The sequence below is a fragment of the Hypomesus nipponensis genome, chromosome 23, assembly GCF_054491055.1.
Source record: "Hypomesus nipponensis isolate SF chromosome 23, ASM5449105v1, whole genome shotgun sequence".
In the NCBI taxonomy this organism is placed as follows: Eukaryota; Metazoa; Chordata; class Actinopteri; order Osmeriformes; family Osmeridae; genus Hypomesus; species Hypomesus nipponensis.
The window spans coordinates 24,900,001-24,918,211 of NC_140383.1; the positions used below are offsets into that span (position 1 = coordinate 24,900,001).

General features: G+C 48.7%; 1 protein-coding gene across 2 annotated transcripts in view; it reads right to left on the reverse strand.

The window, feature by feature from the left end:
• Positions 1-18,145, reverse strand: part of pkp4 (plakophilin 4) — a 78,784-nt gene extending 60,639 nt beyond the window's left edge. For both annotated transcript variants that reach the window (XM_084689214.1, XM_084689213.1), the window contains exon 1: positions 17,983-18,145. In XM_084689214.1, coding sequence (XP_084545340.1) covers positions 17,983-18,040 — 58 coding nt within the window. In that variant the 5' untranslated portion in view covers positions 18,041-18,145. The remainder of the gene's footprint in view (positions 1-17,982) is intronic.
• Between the last annotated feature and the right edge of the window lie 66 nt (positions 18,146-18,211).

Genomic DNA, 18,211 nt, shown 5'->3' on the forward strand with positions numbered 1-18,211 from the left:
TCTGCTCCAGTGATTGGTGGACTGCTTGTGTATTACCATACTACCCTGCCAGAGCATTGGGTATTAACTACGAGAGTCTGACACACACACACTTCACAGTAGAGCCTTGGTGTGGGGGGAGCTCCTGACTGTCCGGGAGGGAGGGAGGGAGGGAGGGAGGGAGGGAGGGAGGGAGGGAGGGAGGGAGGGAGGGAGGGAGGGAGGGAGGGAGGGAGGGAGGGAGGGAGGGAGGGAGGGAGGGAGGGAGGGAGGGAGGGAGGGAGGGAGGGAGGGAGGGAGGGAGGGAGGGAGGGAGGGAGGGAGGGAGGGAGGGAGGGAGGGAGGGATTGTTTTAATATTTGTTACAGTGTTCTGTGTCAAGGAGAGGCCCTGGATTTCCCAGAGAAGGAGCAGAAGTAAGAGGTACTTTTTATCAGCAGCCCCTCCCCCCACCTCCTCTTCCCCCTCCTCCTCTTCCCCCTCCTCCCCCACCTCCTCCTCCCCGAGCAGACAGACAGACAGAACTGAGAGCTGTGCAGACAGCATTGTTCAGGGACTTGTTCTCCTCTAAACCAGGCAGAAGTTGCTTACCCAGCTGGGCTGGACATGGCTGTCTGACGTCCTGTGTTGATACGCTGTAGTCAGCTGGGATTACAGCAAACATGCTGTTCTACTGGCTTGTCATTGTCACTGCAGTTAGGGTTAGCAAAAAAGGATGGGTGGAATATGACTCTTTACCCTTACCTGTTCACAACTCTGCATTGCTGTTTTAACACGACCACAAAACGCTCATTATTAAAAAGCAGGTCACGAGCAGTACGTTCAGAAACGCCACAGAGACAATCCAGAATAATTCCTCACCGGCGACACCTTCCTCTGCGGTAAATGTATGTTCTAGAAACTGCAACCTGGGTAGACCTTGGGTAATACTTTCCCAGAAAAGCAATTATGCTGAAGGAACCCCCCCCCCCCCCCTTCATGGCAAAGAAAGAATTATGATTTGTATCTTCGCTTACCTCTGAAATTTCCCATCCTAGCTGGGCCAGGACTAGCTCAGCTCTCTGCTCAGTCCCTCCTAGCTACAATCCAGACCAGGAATGACACCAGCCAGCAATGCACAGCTACCTTCCTGCTAGCAACCCTCTAACCTAGCTGGTTCTTCAACATTACTTTACTTGTTTTCCTTCAAACTGAAACAAAGAAAGAACAGGGTGACAACGGATGCCGGTCCGGTTTAGAGCTTCCATACATCCCCTGTCAGTCTGAAATCTGTTCAAAGCCAGCTGAGGAAGGCCAAGTCCCCATGATGTAACATGGTCAAAGCCAATCAGGGCAGCTTAAAGAGCGGTCAGCCAATCAGGGCAGCTTAAAGAATGAGCAGGATACTGCTGCTCGGGCTGGCTGGAGTTAACATGGGAAAGAGACTGTCTGTACACCTGGAGAGAGACTGTCTGGGGTCTCTGCTGGTCTCTCTCACTGGAGTCTCTCTTTCTGTGGAGTCAAAACACAATCTGTCTAGGAAGTTCACAAGATAAATCACCTACTTGCATATGTACACTACAGTACGCAGTACACAGTATACTACACTCAAAGCCCTTCAACATGTTCCTCCCAATGTGTGTGTTACCTTCTAGGAAACATCAAAACAGCGAGCTGTGTGCGTGTCATTATCAAGCCAACTACCAAGAGGCCTGGACGAAAGGCTAATCCTCTTTTTCAAATCATTCCAGTCCTCATCAGCTCTGAGTCTGCCAAGAAAACACGTAGTTTGACCCAGCCAACCAGGTCACACGGTCTGGTGACCTCAAACCTGGTCCACTCCTCTAAAGCGCTCCCTCTAGTTACACAAGACCTGTGTGTGTGTGTGTGTGTATGTGCACGCGTGCATGTGGGAGCTGGAGTGCTCCCTCACCACGGCCACCTGTGCATGGTCTGGAGTGCTCCCGGGAGCACGTGGTGCAGCAGATCAAACAGTGAACACACAAACACGATGGAAGACAGAGAGAGAGACAGAGAGAGAGAGAGAGAGAGAGAGAGATGGGGAGGCATGCATGCAGGCAAGAAGACAGACAAGCAGAGGATAATTCAAAAGGAAAGCTTCACAAGGCTGATTGACAACTAAATTAACCAGGTCAGTCCTCCAACAATGACGAGCAGCATGGAGAAAAAGAAATCTGCTCTGAAATAATTCTCCACGAGCCTGAACTCCAGAGGCAGGGAGTCTCAGATGAGCCGCAGAGGTCAAACGTTGATTAGTCAGTCTCAGGCCAACACGTCCAGGAAATCAACCGCTTGGATCACACCACCAGCTCATACCAAACCAGCTACACAGTACAAATGTAAATGTTGCTACTTAATTACCCACTTAGAGGGATAGCTACGGTGTCCTGAAGACAGTTTTCTGCACACCCACACATTGTAAAGTAGTACTTGTGAAGGGATTTTCTCTCTCTGCATATCAATTTGAAAAAATCAGCAGTCTCCAAATGAGTGGTTGCTTCATTTGTCCACAAGGCTAAATAAACCTCTAATCTCCATCATGCTGGAGTCCTGACACACTATATCAAGCTAGGGTTAGCATCCCATTAAAACTCTCTCCCCAAGGTCAGTCAGACGGCCATTCCTCACTTCTCCCTAAACAAGTTCAAAGAAGTCAAACAACATCATAACGACCGTCCATCTCAGCGTCCCGATCCCTCCACAGGCGACCTCCAGTGACCCGTCAGGACGTTGTATAAGGAGCGTGGGGCCTCCAGGGTACAGCAACTCACAGGCAGTGTCCCCACAGACCTGGCATGCTTAATTGCTGCTTTCAAAGAGCGTATTGACTTAGCTAAATTCAAGTGCTATGTGTGGTGTGGTGAGCGTCTACAGACCTCCCTAAGCATGATCGATACCAAATTTCAGCTCCTTATAAACAAACTAGAAAATAACAGAGAATTACAATCCTGCATTGAGCCAAGTAAAGCATTTATCAAGGCCTCAGCTTTTGGCTAATGCATTTCTTAGTACTAGCTGCCTCTGAAAACCCATGCACAAACTATTCAGCAAAACACACACACACACATTTAAATACCGCTGAAGAGAGAAGCCAGACATACAAAAGTAATTGATGTAAGCTGGTTCTCAGCACATATGCAAACACACAAACAGATCCTGGGGAGTCTAATCATTGTTTGTAGCACAGCCCTACAGAAACCCCCCTCAGACCAGGGTTACAGAAGTCTCTCTTAAAATATAAACAGTACCATGACCGCACAGTATTCCTCAAGTCGTGGAATACTATTAAGGAGTCCAGCAAAAGATGAATCTGTGTCTCTGTCTAAAGTGCTGTTTTTGACAGAAAAACACAAACTATTATTAGATTCCTAAACGTTTGACTTTATGTTGCTCTCGACAGCTGAAAATGCTTTACTCTGGCTGCCACACCCAGCTGTTGTGGAATGTCTCCCAACCAGAGCTCTGGGCCCTGAAGGAGCGTGCACAATCCAGACAATATCAAATCAACCCCAGACCTATATAGGCGTACCCGTGGTGCTGTCTATAGCAGTGGTTCTCAATCCTGGTCCTCTGGACCCCCTGTCCTGCATGTTTGAGACGTTTCCCTGCTCCAACACACCTGATTCAAATGAATGGGCCGTGTGTTGGAGCGAGGAAATATCTCAAACATGCAGGACAGGGGGTCCAGAGGACCAGGATTGAGAACCACTAGTCTAGAGGATGGACACAGGACACGGCACAGCAGGAAGAGACAGGACACGGCACAGCAGGAAGAGACAGGACACGGCACAGCAGGAAGAGACAGGACACGGCACAGCAGGAAGAGACAGGACACGGCACAGCAGGAAGAGACAGGACACGGCACAGCAGGAAGAGACAGGACACGGCACAGCAGGAAGAGACAGGACACGGCACAGCAGGAAGAGACAGGACACGGCACAGCAGGAAGAGACAGGACACGGCACAGCAGGAAGAGACAGGACACAGCACAGCAGGAAGAGACAGGACACGCACAGCAGGAAGAGACAGGACACGGCACAGCAGGAAGAGACAGGACACGGCACAGCAGGAAGAGACAGGACACGGCACAGCAGGAAGAGACAGGACACGGCACAGCAGGAAGAGACAGGACACAGCAAGAAGAGACAGGACACGAGGACTCCTCTGATCCAGAGCCCAGGCCTGCCTGCCTCCATCTTGAAATGCTGCCCACAGATGTTGAAATAGCACACGTAGTGTGTGTGTGTGTGTGTGTGTGTGTGTACAGGGCTGGGCTTGGCTCAGGGAGCGACAGGAAACACACTCATACTAGGGAACAGCCCGAACCACACACCATCTGATACCTAACCCATCAATCCCAGCGCTCCACTGCTGCCAGGCGTGTTCATGCAGGACACACCGACACAGACAGGACAAGCTCAGGTTCTTCCATCACAGAAAGATAGGCTCGTCATCCTCACAAGATCAGGAGGAACATGACTTCAGGCTACGGGATTTCATCCATGTGTAAATTCTGCAACCATTCCAACCCTGAGGCAGCGATGTGGTCATCCAACAGGACACAGCAAGAGTCCTGTTGTCTAGAACGGCCCACCCCCGCCCCCTCCCCTCTCCACATCTCCAGCCTCAAGATGGTTTGTCATCAGCTGTTTGGAACATGTCATCAGCAACATGCAGCCAAAGCGTGAAGACATGAATTACACTGATTGGGGGGTAAATGACTCCTGCTAGAATCAAGGCTGAAGAGGGAGGCAGGGCACAGCCAAAACACTTCTTCATGTCCATCCATGCGAGTGGTCAGTCAAGTCAATGAGATGCATTTGCCGTACTTTCACATTATAACACAGTTCATTCTGGGCAATGACATTCTTAAGACATGGCAAGAGCCACGTAGTAGGTATAAAAATACAACAAGAAAAGTACAATAAAAGGCAAATCTTAATAAAAGAAAATACTGGACAAAAAGTAAAAAATTACCCAAAAGTGGCTGTAGCAATATATAGTAGTTGTACTGGGAAATTAAGAGATGGGAATGAAATATTATAAATGTAAAGTGTTGAAGTGCCACTGGATTGAAGAGGCTGCTGATGGAGAAGCGTGATGGCCTGGAGGTGAGATGCTAGTCCCTGGAGGTGACATGCTAGTCCCTGGAGGTGACATGCTAGTCCCTGGAGGTGAGATGCTAGTCCCTGGAGGTGACATGCTAGTCCCTGGAGGTGACATGCTAGTCCCTGGGGGTGACATGCTAGTCCCTGGAGGTGAGATGCTAGTCCCTGGAGGTGAGATGCTAGTCCCTGGAGGTGACATGCTAGTCCCTGGAGGTGACATGCTAGTCCCTGGAGGTGAGATGCTAGTCCCTGGGAGGTGAGATGCTAGTCCCTGGAGGTGAGATGCTAGTCCCTGGAGGTGACATGCTAGTCCCTGGGGGTGACATGCTAGTCCCTGGAGGTGAGATGCTAGTCCCTGGAGGTGAGATGCTAGTCCCTGGAGGTGACATGCTAGTCCCTGGAGGTGACATGCTAGTCCCTGGAGGTGAGATGCTAGTCCCTGGGAGGTGAGATGCTAGTCCCTGGGGGTGAGATGCTAGTCCCTGGAGGTGAGATGCTAGTCCCTGGAGGTGACATGCTAGTCCCTGGGGGTGAGATGCTAGTCCCTGGAGGTGAGATGCTAGTCCCTGGAGGTGAGATGCTAGTCCCTGGAGGTGAGATGCTAGTCCCTGGAGGTGACATGCTAGTCCCTGGGGGTGAGATGCTAGTCCCTGGGGGTGAGATGCTAGTCCCTGGAGGTGAGATGCTACAGGCTGCTGTGACAGGCTGGACAACAAGCATCTGCTGAAGTAGAACAGAGTGAACAGCCATCCACGTGATCCACACTGTAGATCGCCCGGGCGACCACAGGTAATGACAGATCTGAAACGGTGATCTGTGTCGGGGGAAACTTGTTCAGTACTTCACCTGAGGACGGTAACGATTTCTATTTAATCAATGTTCCATTCTATTCTGACTGACAGGCAGGAGGTGCCGGCTTTCACTGCTCTCATTTCAGGCTACATCAGGTGCTTCTCATTTCAATACCAACATTGTAACACAACAGGATTTCATGGAGTGAGTCCAGGTAAAAGAAATCTGAAAATGACAGAAATAGCTAATACAGTATAAAAGGTCCCATTTGCATCACAATTGGTTCACTACTGGCTGTTCCCGGGTTACCCACAATGCAGCTGTCTAGGGTTGAATCACTGAGCGTGCACAGCAGAAGATGAGCTATCTAGAGAGGACTGATCAATCACAGGCTAAGAGCAGCATTAGCCTAGCTTAGAGGACTGACTTCATCAATAGGGTCTGCTCACAGGTTCATTATAGAGCAGAGGAGTCATCACCATTCCCCCCCCCCCCCCCCCCAGGGTTGTCATGCTCTGTCCAGAGTGTACAGTGTGAAGGATGAGACTGTGACAGAGTGACAGTGTGACAGTGTGCTATGTGAGACTGTGACAGAGTGACAGTGTGCTATGTGAGACTGTGACAGAGTGACAGTGTGACAGAGTGACAGTGTGCTATGTGAGACTGTGACAGAGTGACAGAGTGCTATGTGAGACTGTGACAGAGTGACAGTGTGACAGAGTGACAGTGTGCTATGTGAGACTGTGACAGAGTGACAGAGTGCTATGTGAGACTGTGACAGAGTGACAGTGTGACAGTGTGCTATGTGAGACTGTGACAGAGTGACAGTGTGCTATGTGAGACTGTGACAGAGTGACAGTGTGACAGAGTGACAGTGTGCTATGTGAGACTGTGACAGAGTGACAGAGTGCTATGTGAGACTGTGACAGAGTGACAGTGTGACAGAGTGACAGTGTGCTATGTGAGACTGTGACAGAGTGACAGAGTGCTATGTGAGACTGTGACAGAGTGACAGAGTGCTATGTGAGACTGTGACAGAGTGCTATGTGAGGCTGTGACAGAGTGCTATGTGAGGCTGTGAGAGTGCTATGTGAGGCTGTGACAGAGTGCTATGTGAGGCTATAGGGGGCGATTATGATCACATTCAGATCTCCAGCCCTTCATCTCAGGGTGTCTGGCAGGGGCTCTAGTCGTGTGTACTGACCTCCCTCCCCCACAGACACATGCAGGAAGCAGGATGAGCAAGCTGAGTCCGATCTTCACAACACTAAGGTAAGCACTGTCCCTTTTATGCCTTCAACCTTCAAAATCCTCTTTCTGATCACACACACACATACACGCAACATTCAACTATACATCTATGAATGAATGCCAAAGAAAGAAATGTTTAGCTTGTTTTTCGTTTCCTCACAATGTCATTGCTCATGTACCATGTCATTTCATTGTGAACACTTGATAGGTTTAAATGAACCATAAAACACGTTCATTCCCAGGGTTGCAGTGTGGCTGAGGCATCTGTTTATGATGACAACAGTGACGTTAGTGACATAGGGCAGTGAGAGACAGACCTGACAAGTCTCATGCAGATCAGAGTGGACACAAGCCTGATCCCGTTACATCCTGTTAGAGGGAAACTTAAAGGAAAATGACAGACAGCAACAGACTAAGACAGTGTTTGTAGTGAAGAGAATGTTTTTAGTGAAGATAATGTTTGTAAGGACAATAATGACATTTCACATTGAACAATTACATGTTAGCATTGTATAACCAACATCCTACGGTCTGAACACTAGCGTGACAATGCACAGCCACATGCTGGGTTCTTTTACAGTCAGTGCTACCTATTTCAATGCAGCCCAGAAAACTGTCGACATTCCGAGTACAGAGAAGAACAGTGCCAGTAGCTTGGTCAGAGAGTCAACACAGCAGTCAGTAAACCCCAGACACACGACCTGCTGTTAACGCTCTTGGACGAGCTTGTCGACAATGAAGCTGACAGCAGTGGACCTGGGAATCCTGAACACAGACTGGAAATTACACTGTTAACCCACTTAGACTAGATAAATGTCATGAACCAGGAGTCTCCAACCCAATCACCCCCGAGGAGCCGTGACGAGGCAGGCTCCCGGGCAGTGACGAGGCAGGCTCCCGGGCCCTGGCGAGGCAGGCTCCCGGGCAGTGACGAGGCAGGCTCCCGGGCCCTGACGAGGCAGGCTCCCGGGCAGTGACGAGGCAGGCTCCCGGGCCCTGGCGAGGCAGGCTCCCGGGCAGTGACGAGGCAGGCTCCCGGGCAGTGACGAGGCAGGCTCCCGGGCAGTGACGAGGCAGGCTCCCGGGCCCTGACGAGGCAGGCTCCCGGGCCCTGACGAGGCAGGCTCCCGGGCCCTGACGAGGCAGGCTCCCGGGCCCTGAAGAGGCAGGCTCCAGTCGGCAGGAGGAAAGACGGCTCATCCGGAGAGCAGGAAGTGCCAGGCGTCCGCGGCGCCGCTCAGAAGAGCAGGAGATAAACAGGAAGCGGCGGTGTCTCATTTGCATACAGCGCCGCTTATTAAATCCTCAGTGCCTCAGAAGGGACGTGCTAGGGTCAGACAGACGAACCGCCGTCCATTCAAATGAGGGTGTGCTGCTGATAACGGCGTTTAAGAGAGCTTTTTTAATTACAGCCTTGGCGTTCTGGATGAAACAGATTTCTCTTCAAATGATCTTATAAATACGGGTGCAGAGACAGTCATTTAGGTCTCATCATGGCAGAGAGAAACACTGTGCCTTCTCCAACATCTTCTTATCAGCTGAAAGCCCTCACCCCCCTGGGCCTTCCCCCATGTTTACCTGATCTCTCTGTGAACACCTCTGACCTCTGACCGTCTGGTCCTCCAGATGAACATTGGCCCTAACGACCTGTCAGTCTTCCTAGTGCTCAACGCTGCAGGTCATAAAGGGCTATGCTATTGACATCATTATAACCCTTATGAACCCCTTATGAATCTAAAGCAAAGTACATGGGGGAAGGGAAGTGTCAATGTGCAGGGAAATCCTATTCCACTCAGCTGCACACAACAACACACCCCTTCTGTCTCCTTTAATAACAGTCCTGAAATGGCCTTGAAACAGGTAAGGACTACATTGCGACATTTCCCACATTCTTCTACAGTGACGGGATCATGGAGGGAATCTCGCCATATCTTCATGTGCTCCTGCAACCCGGCAGTGATAAGGCCATGGAGGAACACGATGTAAGTGTGAAAAGCAGCCAAGCCTTAAACATCAGAGGGTGGAATTAAGGAGCGGGTGGGTTTTTTCTCTTCTCTGAATCTGTTCGTTTCTCCATGGTTTGCCTCATTAAAAAGCCAGCCTGCCTCACACGCCTGCCTCACACGCCTGCCTCACACGCCTGCCTCACACGCCTGCCTCACACGCCTGCCTCACACGCCTGCCTCACACGCCTGCCTCACACGCCTGCCTCACACGCCTGCCTCACAGGCTTGCACAAAGATACTAAATACTTGACACGTTGGTTCCATTATTTCCCTTCCAGTGTCTCCTGTACTGTCCTCTGAATGGACAACTTGAATCAATGAGAGTGTGGAATGTAGTCAAGGACACATTATGTAAGGTAGACCCCCAAAAAACATCACCCTTTCGAAAATCCGGACGACAATATCTATGTTCCCACAGAGATAAGGTGACACAACATGAACCTATTTTGACCCTTCTATCCACACTAGAATGGCACAGAAGAAGAAGAGTGTCCTGGATCCTAACCTTCACATTAAAGCAACAGACGGGTGTTGTAACCTACCTTTGGCGCTTCGTAAAAAATAAATGAAACAAACAGATTGCAGTTTCATCAAACAAAGAGCTAACGCACTTAGCCATGATGTGTGGAGAAAAGGAAATGAATTTGAGAAAAATGGCAAACTGTCCAGCCACCTCCCTGTTGCCCTTTCAGTCCGCCACATAATGCATGTCCAAGAAATCACTGTGGAAGAAAATCCAGAGAACAAGACGTATTTGAAAGAGTAGTAGGCTGCATAGGGTCGCCTGTGGTACTTGAATCACAGGCCGGGGAATATGCAGCGCTCCAATGAGAAGGCCCCTAACCCTCCTGCTCCAATGAGAAGGCCCCTAACCCTCCTGCTCCAATGAGAAGCCCCCTAACCCTCCTGCTCCAATGAAAAGCCCCCTAAACCCTCCTGCTCCAATGAAAAGCCCCCTAAACCCTCCTGCACCGCAGTCTCAGCTTGGCTTCTCATTAGAGCAGGAGGGTTAGGGGGCTTCTCATTGGAGCAGGAGGGTTAGGGGGCTTCTCATTGGAGCAGGAGGGTTAGGGGGCTTGTAGGACCTATGACAGCAGCTTTAATTGAAGACTAAATCACAGTCAGCCGGTTAGTCAAATAAATTCCCCTTTAGTCGTCCTCTCAGGTTTGATTCATGAGTGAGTTTCCTGCTGCACTGTGAATGGATGGTGTTATCAAAGGCATCGCAGGGAGATGTCTATCTACAGGAAGCTGCAGAGCAGAGAACCATCTCTTTCTTCACACCTACGTTCAACTCTTCCGCCTCCCATTTTCTATATTCCAAGTAATGACTAAGCATTCCATGTGCATGACAAGCAGCTGAAGTTTCACTGTTTTTAAATTGTGGTTTGGCAAAGTTGAGTTAGAGTGAAGCACACAAGAAAGGACAATATTAGGCTTTCTATCACCAGAAACTAACAACTTGAATTAGGAGATGAGAATGTTGAGCTCTTTTAACAGACTAGCTGTTCAACATTATATTTAGCTGTTAGCATAGCAACCAAAGCCAAGTTCACAATGTGCCAAATGTCAAACTTCCTAGCGTTACACAGACGAAGGAAATTACAGGTTTATTCTGGGATTTTATACGTTCCTAGGATCATGTCTCTGAGCTTTAAGCTAAAAGAAAAAAACTGAAGGAAAAAGTACAGAAATGTTTGATTCATTCAAGCAATATCAGTCTGCTCAGGACCATATCCTACAGCCTCTATTCTACTCACCACCATATCCTACAGCCTCTATTCTACTCACCACCATATCCTACAGCCTCTATTCTACTCACCACCATATCCTACAGCCTCCATTCTACTCACCACCATATCCTACAGCCTCTATTCTACTCACCACCATATCCTACAGCCTCCATTCTGCTCAGGACCATATCCTACAGCCTCCATTCTGCTCACCACCATATCCTACAGCCTCCATTCTGCTCACCACCATATCCTACAGCCTCCATTCTGCTCAGAACCATGTCCTACAGCCTCCATTCTGCTCAGGACCATATCCTACAGCCTCCACCGCCGTTAGCTTTGATGTTGTCACTTTATCAAGACACTGCGCTGCATCTTTAACCAGAGGAGCTCCAGATAACCAACATCTGCTGTGCAACTCCACAGAAACACAACGCACTACGGCCCTGTGCAACTCCACAGAAACACAACGCACTACGGCCCTGTGCAACTCCACAGAAACACAACGCACTACGGCCCTGTGCAACTCCACAGAAACACAACGCACTACGACCCATGAAATGCCATTGTAAATGTCATGAGCTTGAACTGTATTTGTTCAGTTTCAAAGTATCAACCCCTCTTTGGAAAGTTAATTTTCCTGACATATAACATTTTCAAATGGCTTGACATTTACTTTTACTTAAAAAAAGAAGAAATAAGAGGGGAATCTTCCATCTACTTTTACAAATAATATTCTACAACAGGTGAGGCAGAGATATCCTGCAGACTGGATCGGATTTCACACATGGTCCAGGAGCATGCATGAACCTGACATCAGCCCTCATGAGCGCTAGACTCGCTGTCACAGGAGAGATGCCTTCACCTCTTTCTAAATCCAGAAGCCAAGCAGCCTTGTACAATCACTGGGGCGGTGACAGCAGACACCATGTGTAATATTTCACAGAGACAGACCCTAGATCAACACAGCAGGATAGGATGCGTCCTCGTCTTTCAGCCCTCTTAAAAGGGGTTTGCAACCTTTATCTGGCTACATAACTCAGACCCAGAACTATTTTGACGCGCCACAAAACTCCTTGGTCCCTTTAGTGGCCGCAGCTCCACTTGAGTTACTTACGGTACATGACATCGGACTTAACAATTGTCCTCTCATCTCAGAGTGTCATACCAGGTTATGTGTCGCTGTCCAGGTCAGTGCTAAAGACCTCATCTACGGAGGCCCTGTTTGTCTACACAGGCTGCCGGAACAGTCTTATTAAATCATTTATCTTCGGTAACTGGAGAGTGATCGTCCAGAGTGTTAAGGTAACAAACCCTGAAATATTCAGGAAGATGCTTCATTCAGGTGCAGGTGCAGGTAGGTGGCAGGGTAGTGAGGAAGGAGCAGGTGGGAAAGCCTCCACAGCTGGGCAACCACCTCCAGTGTTATTCACAGTAAAGCAGCTCTTCCATTCAATGCTGGCTGGTCACAGTGCAGGACTGGAACTGGTCACATAGTGCAGGACTGGAGTGGAGTGGCTCCATATTTCAGACTCAGCAGGCCAGGACTGTGGAGAGCCATTTCACTGGACTGGAATCTTTTGTGAGGCCTAATCTCTCAAAGCGCTGACATGTTTTGTGTTCTTTATTATCTTCAGCCGCTCAGGATCCAACCAAAGCATGAAATCTGGAGCTCTTTCAGGAATTTAACTCCCATATCCAGATAGATCAGCAGTGAGCAGCCAGATGCACACCAAGCCTGATCCGCACCATAGCATGTCTCCTCCCACACTGCATATGAAGTCTAAGGCTGGAATCACAGATTTGAACATATTCACACAAAGAAATTGCAATTTTCTGCTTTTTTATAATGCCGGCTGGACAGAGACAGGAAAGGCAGTGGTACATGATGGAACATGAAGGCCTGTGGTACATGATGGAACATGAAGGCCTGTGGTACATGATGGAACATGAAGGCCTGTGGTACATGATGGAACATGAAGGCCTGTGGTACATGATGGAACATGAAGGCCTGTGGTACATGATGGAACATGAAGGCCTGTGGTACATGATGGAACATGAAGGCCTGTGGTACATGATGGAACATGAAGGCCTGTGGTACATGATGGAACATGAAGGCCTGTGGTACATGATGCCGGCTGGTCAGAGACAGGAAGGCAGCCTGTGGTACCTGCTCTTCCAGAAGAGACACTAAGAATACCATATTAAATCTAACATGGTAGGATATATGACAGACAACAGCTTCTGAGTGTTTATGTTTTTTTCAATCTCTCCTTTGTACAACAGATGTCCAACAACCATTCCTTCAGTGTTTGTGTCACTGCAAACGCACATAGCTCTTCCCAGGCGAGGCTTCCATGTGATAAAAATTACAAACTCACAGTGGAATTTCCCGTCTACAACTTGTGGCTGTCCTCAAGTAGCAGAACGACTTTCTACACCACAGCATGCAAACTGTATGTGGGATGGAAAGTCTAAATGGGGAGGGAGATGGGATGGAAAAAGAAAAAGTAGCAAGGCCGTAGAATAAGTATCAAGGCAGTAGAATAAGTATCAAGGCAGTAGAATAAGTATCAAGGCAGTAGAATAAGTATCAAGGCAGTAGAATAAGTATCAAGGCAGTAGAATAAGTATCAAGGCAGTAGAATAAGTATCAAGGCAGGATGAATGAAAGCTCCTTGCTGTCAGATACTTGTTTGGATTTCTTTTGCACATCACATAACAAACTACCAGAGGCGATAAAAGTGATGAAGAGTACGACACAAAGCAGGTAACCATCATCCATTAAGAGTGAGCCAGGTGAAGAACGCAGAGGGTGGTTAGTGAGAAGACTGTCACAATACGTCTCTGCACTTGAGCGGTCTCTCTGGCACGACACATCATTGTGTGAGCGATATGTGGGCCATGTTGATTCGAGGGATCTGCTGAGGAATACTGGTGAACTCCTCCCTACATGAGTGTACGTTCACAATAAGGGGCATTCGAAGGGGAACAGGAGAAGATAAGAAGTGATGGCTGGTGTGTGTCACAGCATCTGCTCAGACACCCTCAGACCAGCAGAGGGAACTGACCCTCAGACCAGCAGAGGGAACTGACCCTCAGACCAGCAGAGGGAACTGACCCTCAGACCAGCAGAGGGAACTGACCCTCAGACCAGCACAGGGAACTGACCCTCAGACCAGCAGAGGGAACTGACCCTCAGACCAGCAGAGGGAACTGACCCTCAGACCAGCAGAGGGAACTGACCCTCAGACCAGCAGAGGGAACTGGCCCTCAGACCAGCAGAGGGAACTGACCCTCAGACCAGCAGAGGGAACTGACCCTCAGACCAGCAGAGGGAACTGACCGTCAGACCAGCAGAGGGAACTGGCCCTCAGACCAGCAGAGGGAACTGGCCCTCAGACCAGCAGAGGGAACTGGCCCTCAGACCAGCAGAGGGAACTGACCCTCAGACCAGCAGAGGGAACTGACCCTCAGACCAGCAGAGGGAACTGACCCTCAGACCAGCAGAGGGAACTGACCCTCAGACCAGCAGAGGGAACTGACCCTCAGACCAGCAGAGGGAACTGACCCTCAGACCAGCAGAGGGAACTGACCCTCAGACCAGCAGAGGGAACTGGCCCTCAGACCAGCAGAGGGAACTGACCCTCAGACCAGCAGAGGGAACTGACCCTCAGACCAGCAGAGGGAACTGACCCTCAGACCAGCAGAGGGAACTGACCCTCAGACCAGCAGAGGGAACTGACCCTCAGATCAGCAGAGGGAACTGGCCCTCAGACTAGCAGAGGGAACTGGCCCTCAGACAAGCAGAGGGAACTGACCCTCAGACCAGCAGAGGGAACTGACCCTCAGAGTAGCTCCTATGACCAAGCCAGGCAGGAGGAAGACAACGTTTATCCACCCATTTCACATACCTCCTCTAACCCTAACCTCCCCTCTAAGTAAAAACAACTAATTGTTTGCTGCCTCACAGACTGAAGGCAAAGATTAGATGTGCTAGGTCTATTTGAGGCGTAACATTTTGGCCCCCAAAAAAGAAAAACAAGAAGCAAAGTTGAAAGAAAACGATTCCAACATATAGCCTAACACAGGGGAAAACTTAAATAACAAGCAGTTTTTCCTCAGTGTGTTCCTTTAAGCCTTCATGTGACGAGGCAGAATTGCAAATAGAAAAAAAACAAGGAGGGGCTCTTCAAAGAACGCCTGAACTATTCAACTGATGTCAGTTCCTGTTAAATAAAATCATCCATGAGTCCACGGTCAAACAATCAAACCGACATGAAGATGAAAAGGCCTTTAGCAAGCTTGCAGAATGGACTCGTATCTGCAAAGATCTAGTCAGTTGGTTCCCATCATCATCTGAACAACTTTGCTTTTATTTCATGGTCAACAGCCACACTGAACAGACTAGAACAATAACTTAATTGATTGCATTTATAAAAACCATGACCAGAGCACACAGCACCTCAGTCACTGCATGAAACCATGACCAGAGCACACAGCACCTCAGTCACTGCATGAAACCATGACCAGAGCACACAGCACCTCAGTCACTGCATGAAACCATGACCAGAGCACACAGCACCTCAGTCATTGCATGAAACCATGACCAGAGCACACAGCACCTCAGTCACTGCATGAAACCATGACCAGAGCACACAGCACCTCAGTCACTGCATGAAACCATGACCAGAGCACACAGCACCTCAGTCACTGCATGAAACCATGACCAGAGCACACAGCACCTCAGTCACTGCATGAAACCATGACCAGAGCACACAGCACCTCAGTCACTGCATGAAACCATGACCAGAGCACACAGCACCTCAGTCACTGCATGAAACCATGACCAGAGCACACAGCACCTCAGTCATTGCATGAAACCATGACCAGAGCACACAGCACCTCAGTCACTGCATGAAACCATGACCAGAGCACACAGCACCTCAGTCACTGCATGAAACCATGACCAGAGCACACAGCACCTCAGTCACTGCATGAAACCATGACCAGAGCACACAGCACCTCAGTCACTGCATGAAACCATGACCAGAGCACACAGCACCTCAGTCACTGCATGAAACCATGACCAGAGCACACAGCACCTCAGTCACTGCATGAAACCATGACCAGAGCACACAGCACCTCAGTCACTGCATGAAACCATGACCAGAGCACACAGCACCTCAGTCACTGCATGAAACCATGACCAGAGCACACAGCACCTCAGACACTGCATGAAACCATGACCAGAGCACACAGCACCTCAGTCACTGCATGAAACCACAGTGCTGATGGGCCTCACACTCAACATGATTACAGTTTATGGAACAGCAAAAACTCCCCACAACAAAAACTCCTTTAAAACAAGTCTTGAGACTTTTATCTCGAGACTTTGCTGAAACACCTCCAGAAAATAAGCTTTCCTCCCGCAGAGTGAGTGAATTCTTTTAAAAGATGTGTCAGCTGTTTGGAGTGTGCAGTAATGTGAAGCACGAGGAACAGAGAGCCCTGAAGAGTTCCCCCAGCATGAGAGAGACAAAGAGCGAGATGGACAGAGAGAGGGTTGGAAGGAGAGAGAGGTAGAAAGAGGGTGAGAGAGAGGTAGAGTGAAAGAGAGAGTGTGCGAGTAAGGAAATGCATGTCTCAAACATTAGGCCATTTCAGTTCTCAGTATGTCTGTTTTTTGCAAAAGTGTAAAGTGGGCTGTTTCTGCTCCGCCCATAAACTTGGATGGAAGCCTAATGATAAATCGACTAAATGTTATAGTTGTATGATGTAATGGCCACCACAATATTGAAGGGATACACACCTACTAATGTACCATTAGAAGAAAAACATGTGCAAGTTTGTAACTAACATCATAAATCAGTTTCTTGCTGTGACTGAGGATAATTCACCACTCTAAAAGTAGATTTTCAATTCCCTTGTTTTTCATAACGGAAGAGCAGATTTCTACTCAGTATTCCCAGTGCATTTCAAATGGATTCATGAGGTGAAAACCTTGACACTTCAAAGAGGTCGAGTATGCATCTAAAATAACCTAACATGCCACAATTTGCGAGCGGGTTGAGCTTTGGGTTGCTAAAAAACACAGCCTTGCTGTCGTCTACTATGTCCCCAATCAGAGAAAATTGCCTCTCTTCAAGGCAATGCACAGGAATACTGACACGCTTTCCCACTCGATTTCCCGAGAGAGGTGGGACTGTAGCCTATCTGCCATATGCCGCATGTTGCGAGTTTATATCCGTCAAGACAGTGTGTAAATCTCGGGGGAGTTAATCGAGTTTTGATACTGATAAAACGTATACTGCCACATCAAAACCATGTTATCAATTATCATCCGAATGTTTGTCGGCTATTTAGTTTGGAACAGCCATTGCACAGCTAAGTTTACAGACTGCGTTGCAAGTAGCCTATGAAGCGTGATCGAAAGGTCGTCTCAGCAAACGGGCTTGGTGCAGATAGCAGAATGGGGAAATCTTATGGGGGGGTTTCAAAGAAAAAGCTGCAGTGTACATTATAGTTAAAGCCAGTGTCGCTTAAGGCCATATAATATCCATGCTTTAAATGTAAGCAAGAAAACGTTCCATTTAAGTGCGGAAGCGCATCAATCTCCGCCCCTTGCCGACCTCGCATTCCAAAGATTCCCACACACAAAGCTCACCTGGCTGTTTTTGAATGCTATTGGGCTGTTTTATCACCGTCTCAAGGACGAGGTCATCAAAAGTAAAACACTTTTGTGTTTAAGTAGCGCCTTCGTAAGTCGTCTGTGTAATGAAGGCTTACGTTAAACATTTAAAGTTTAGACTACAATGTAGCCGCGCTCCGGCTAAACTGCACACAAGCCAACATGTGAAGGTCCCTCAAAGGTGTGCGTGGCGGAGAAACGGTCACAAGAAAAAGATTAGCGCGCTATAAGATCCTGGCTAGATGTTGCGGTTTTGGGATCCTGCAATAAGAACGTGTGACAAACAACCGCACACACGATTCTTAACATGTTGAATTAGTTTGGCACTTTAATAATAGATCGAATAAGTCTGGATATCATGCATGCAGATTCTTTCCTTACATTCTAAACGATTTTAAAGAAGGTGTGAAATAAGTCAGTACCTGTAGGAGGATTGTTGTTGAGATCGCTGTGTTTCGGCACGAATCCACATGGGTACATTTAACTTCTCTGGAAGTGGCAGCCCTGTGTGTCCGGATTTTTAGTCCCCTGCATGAGGAAGAGTGGAACTCGCCTCCATAGTCAGGAAGGAGCAGCGGGCTGTGTCCTGCGTTCGCTCCGAAGGAATACTAGCAAACATGACGTCACCCTACTGTAGGTTAGCATCTCAGT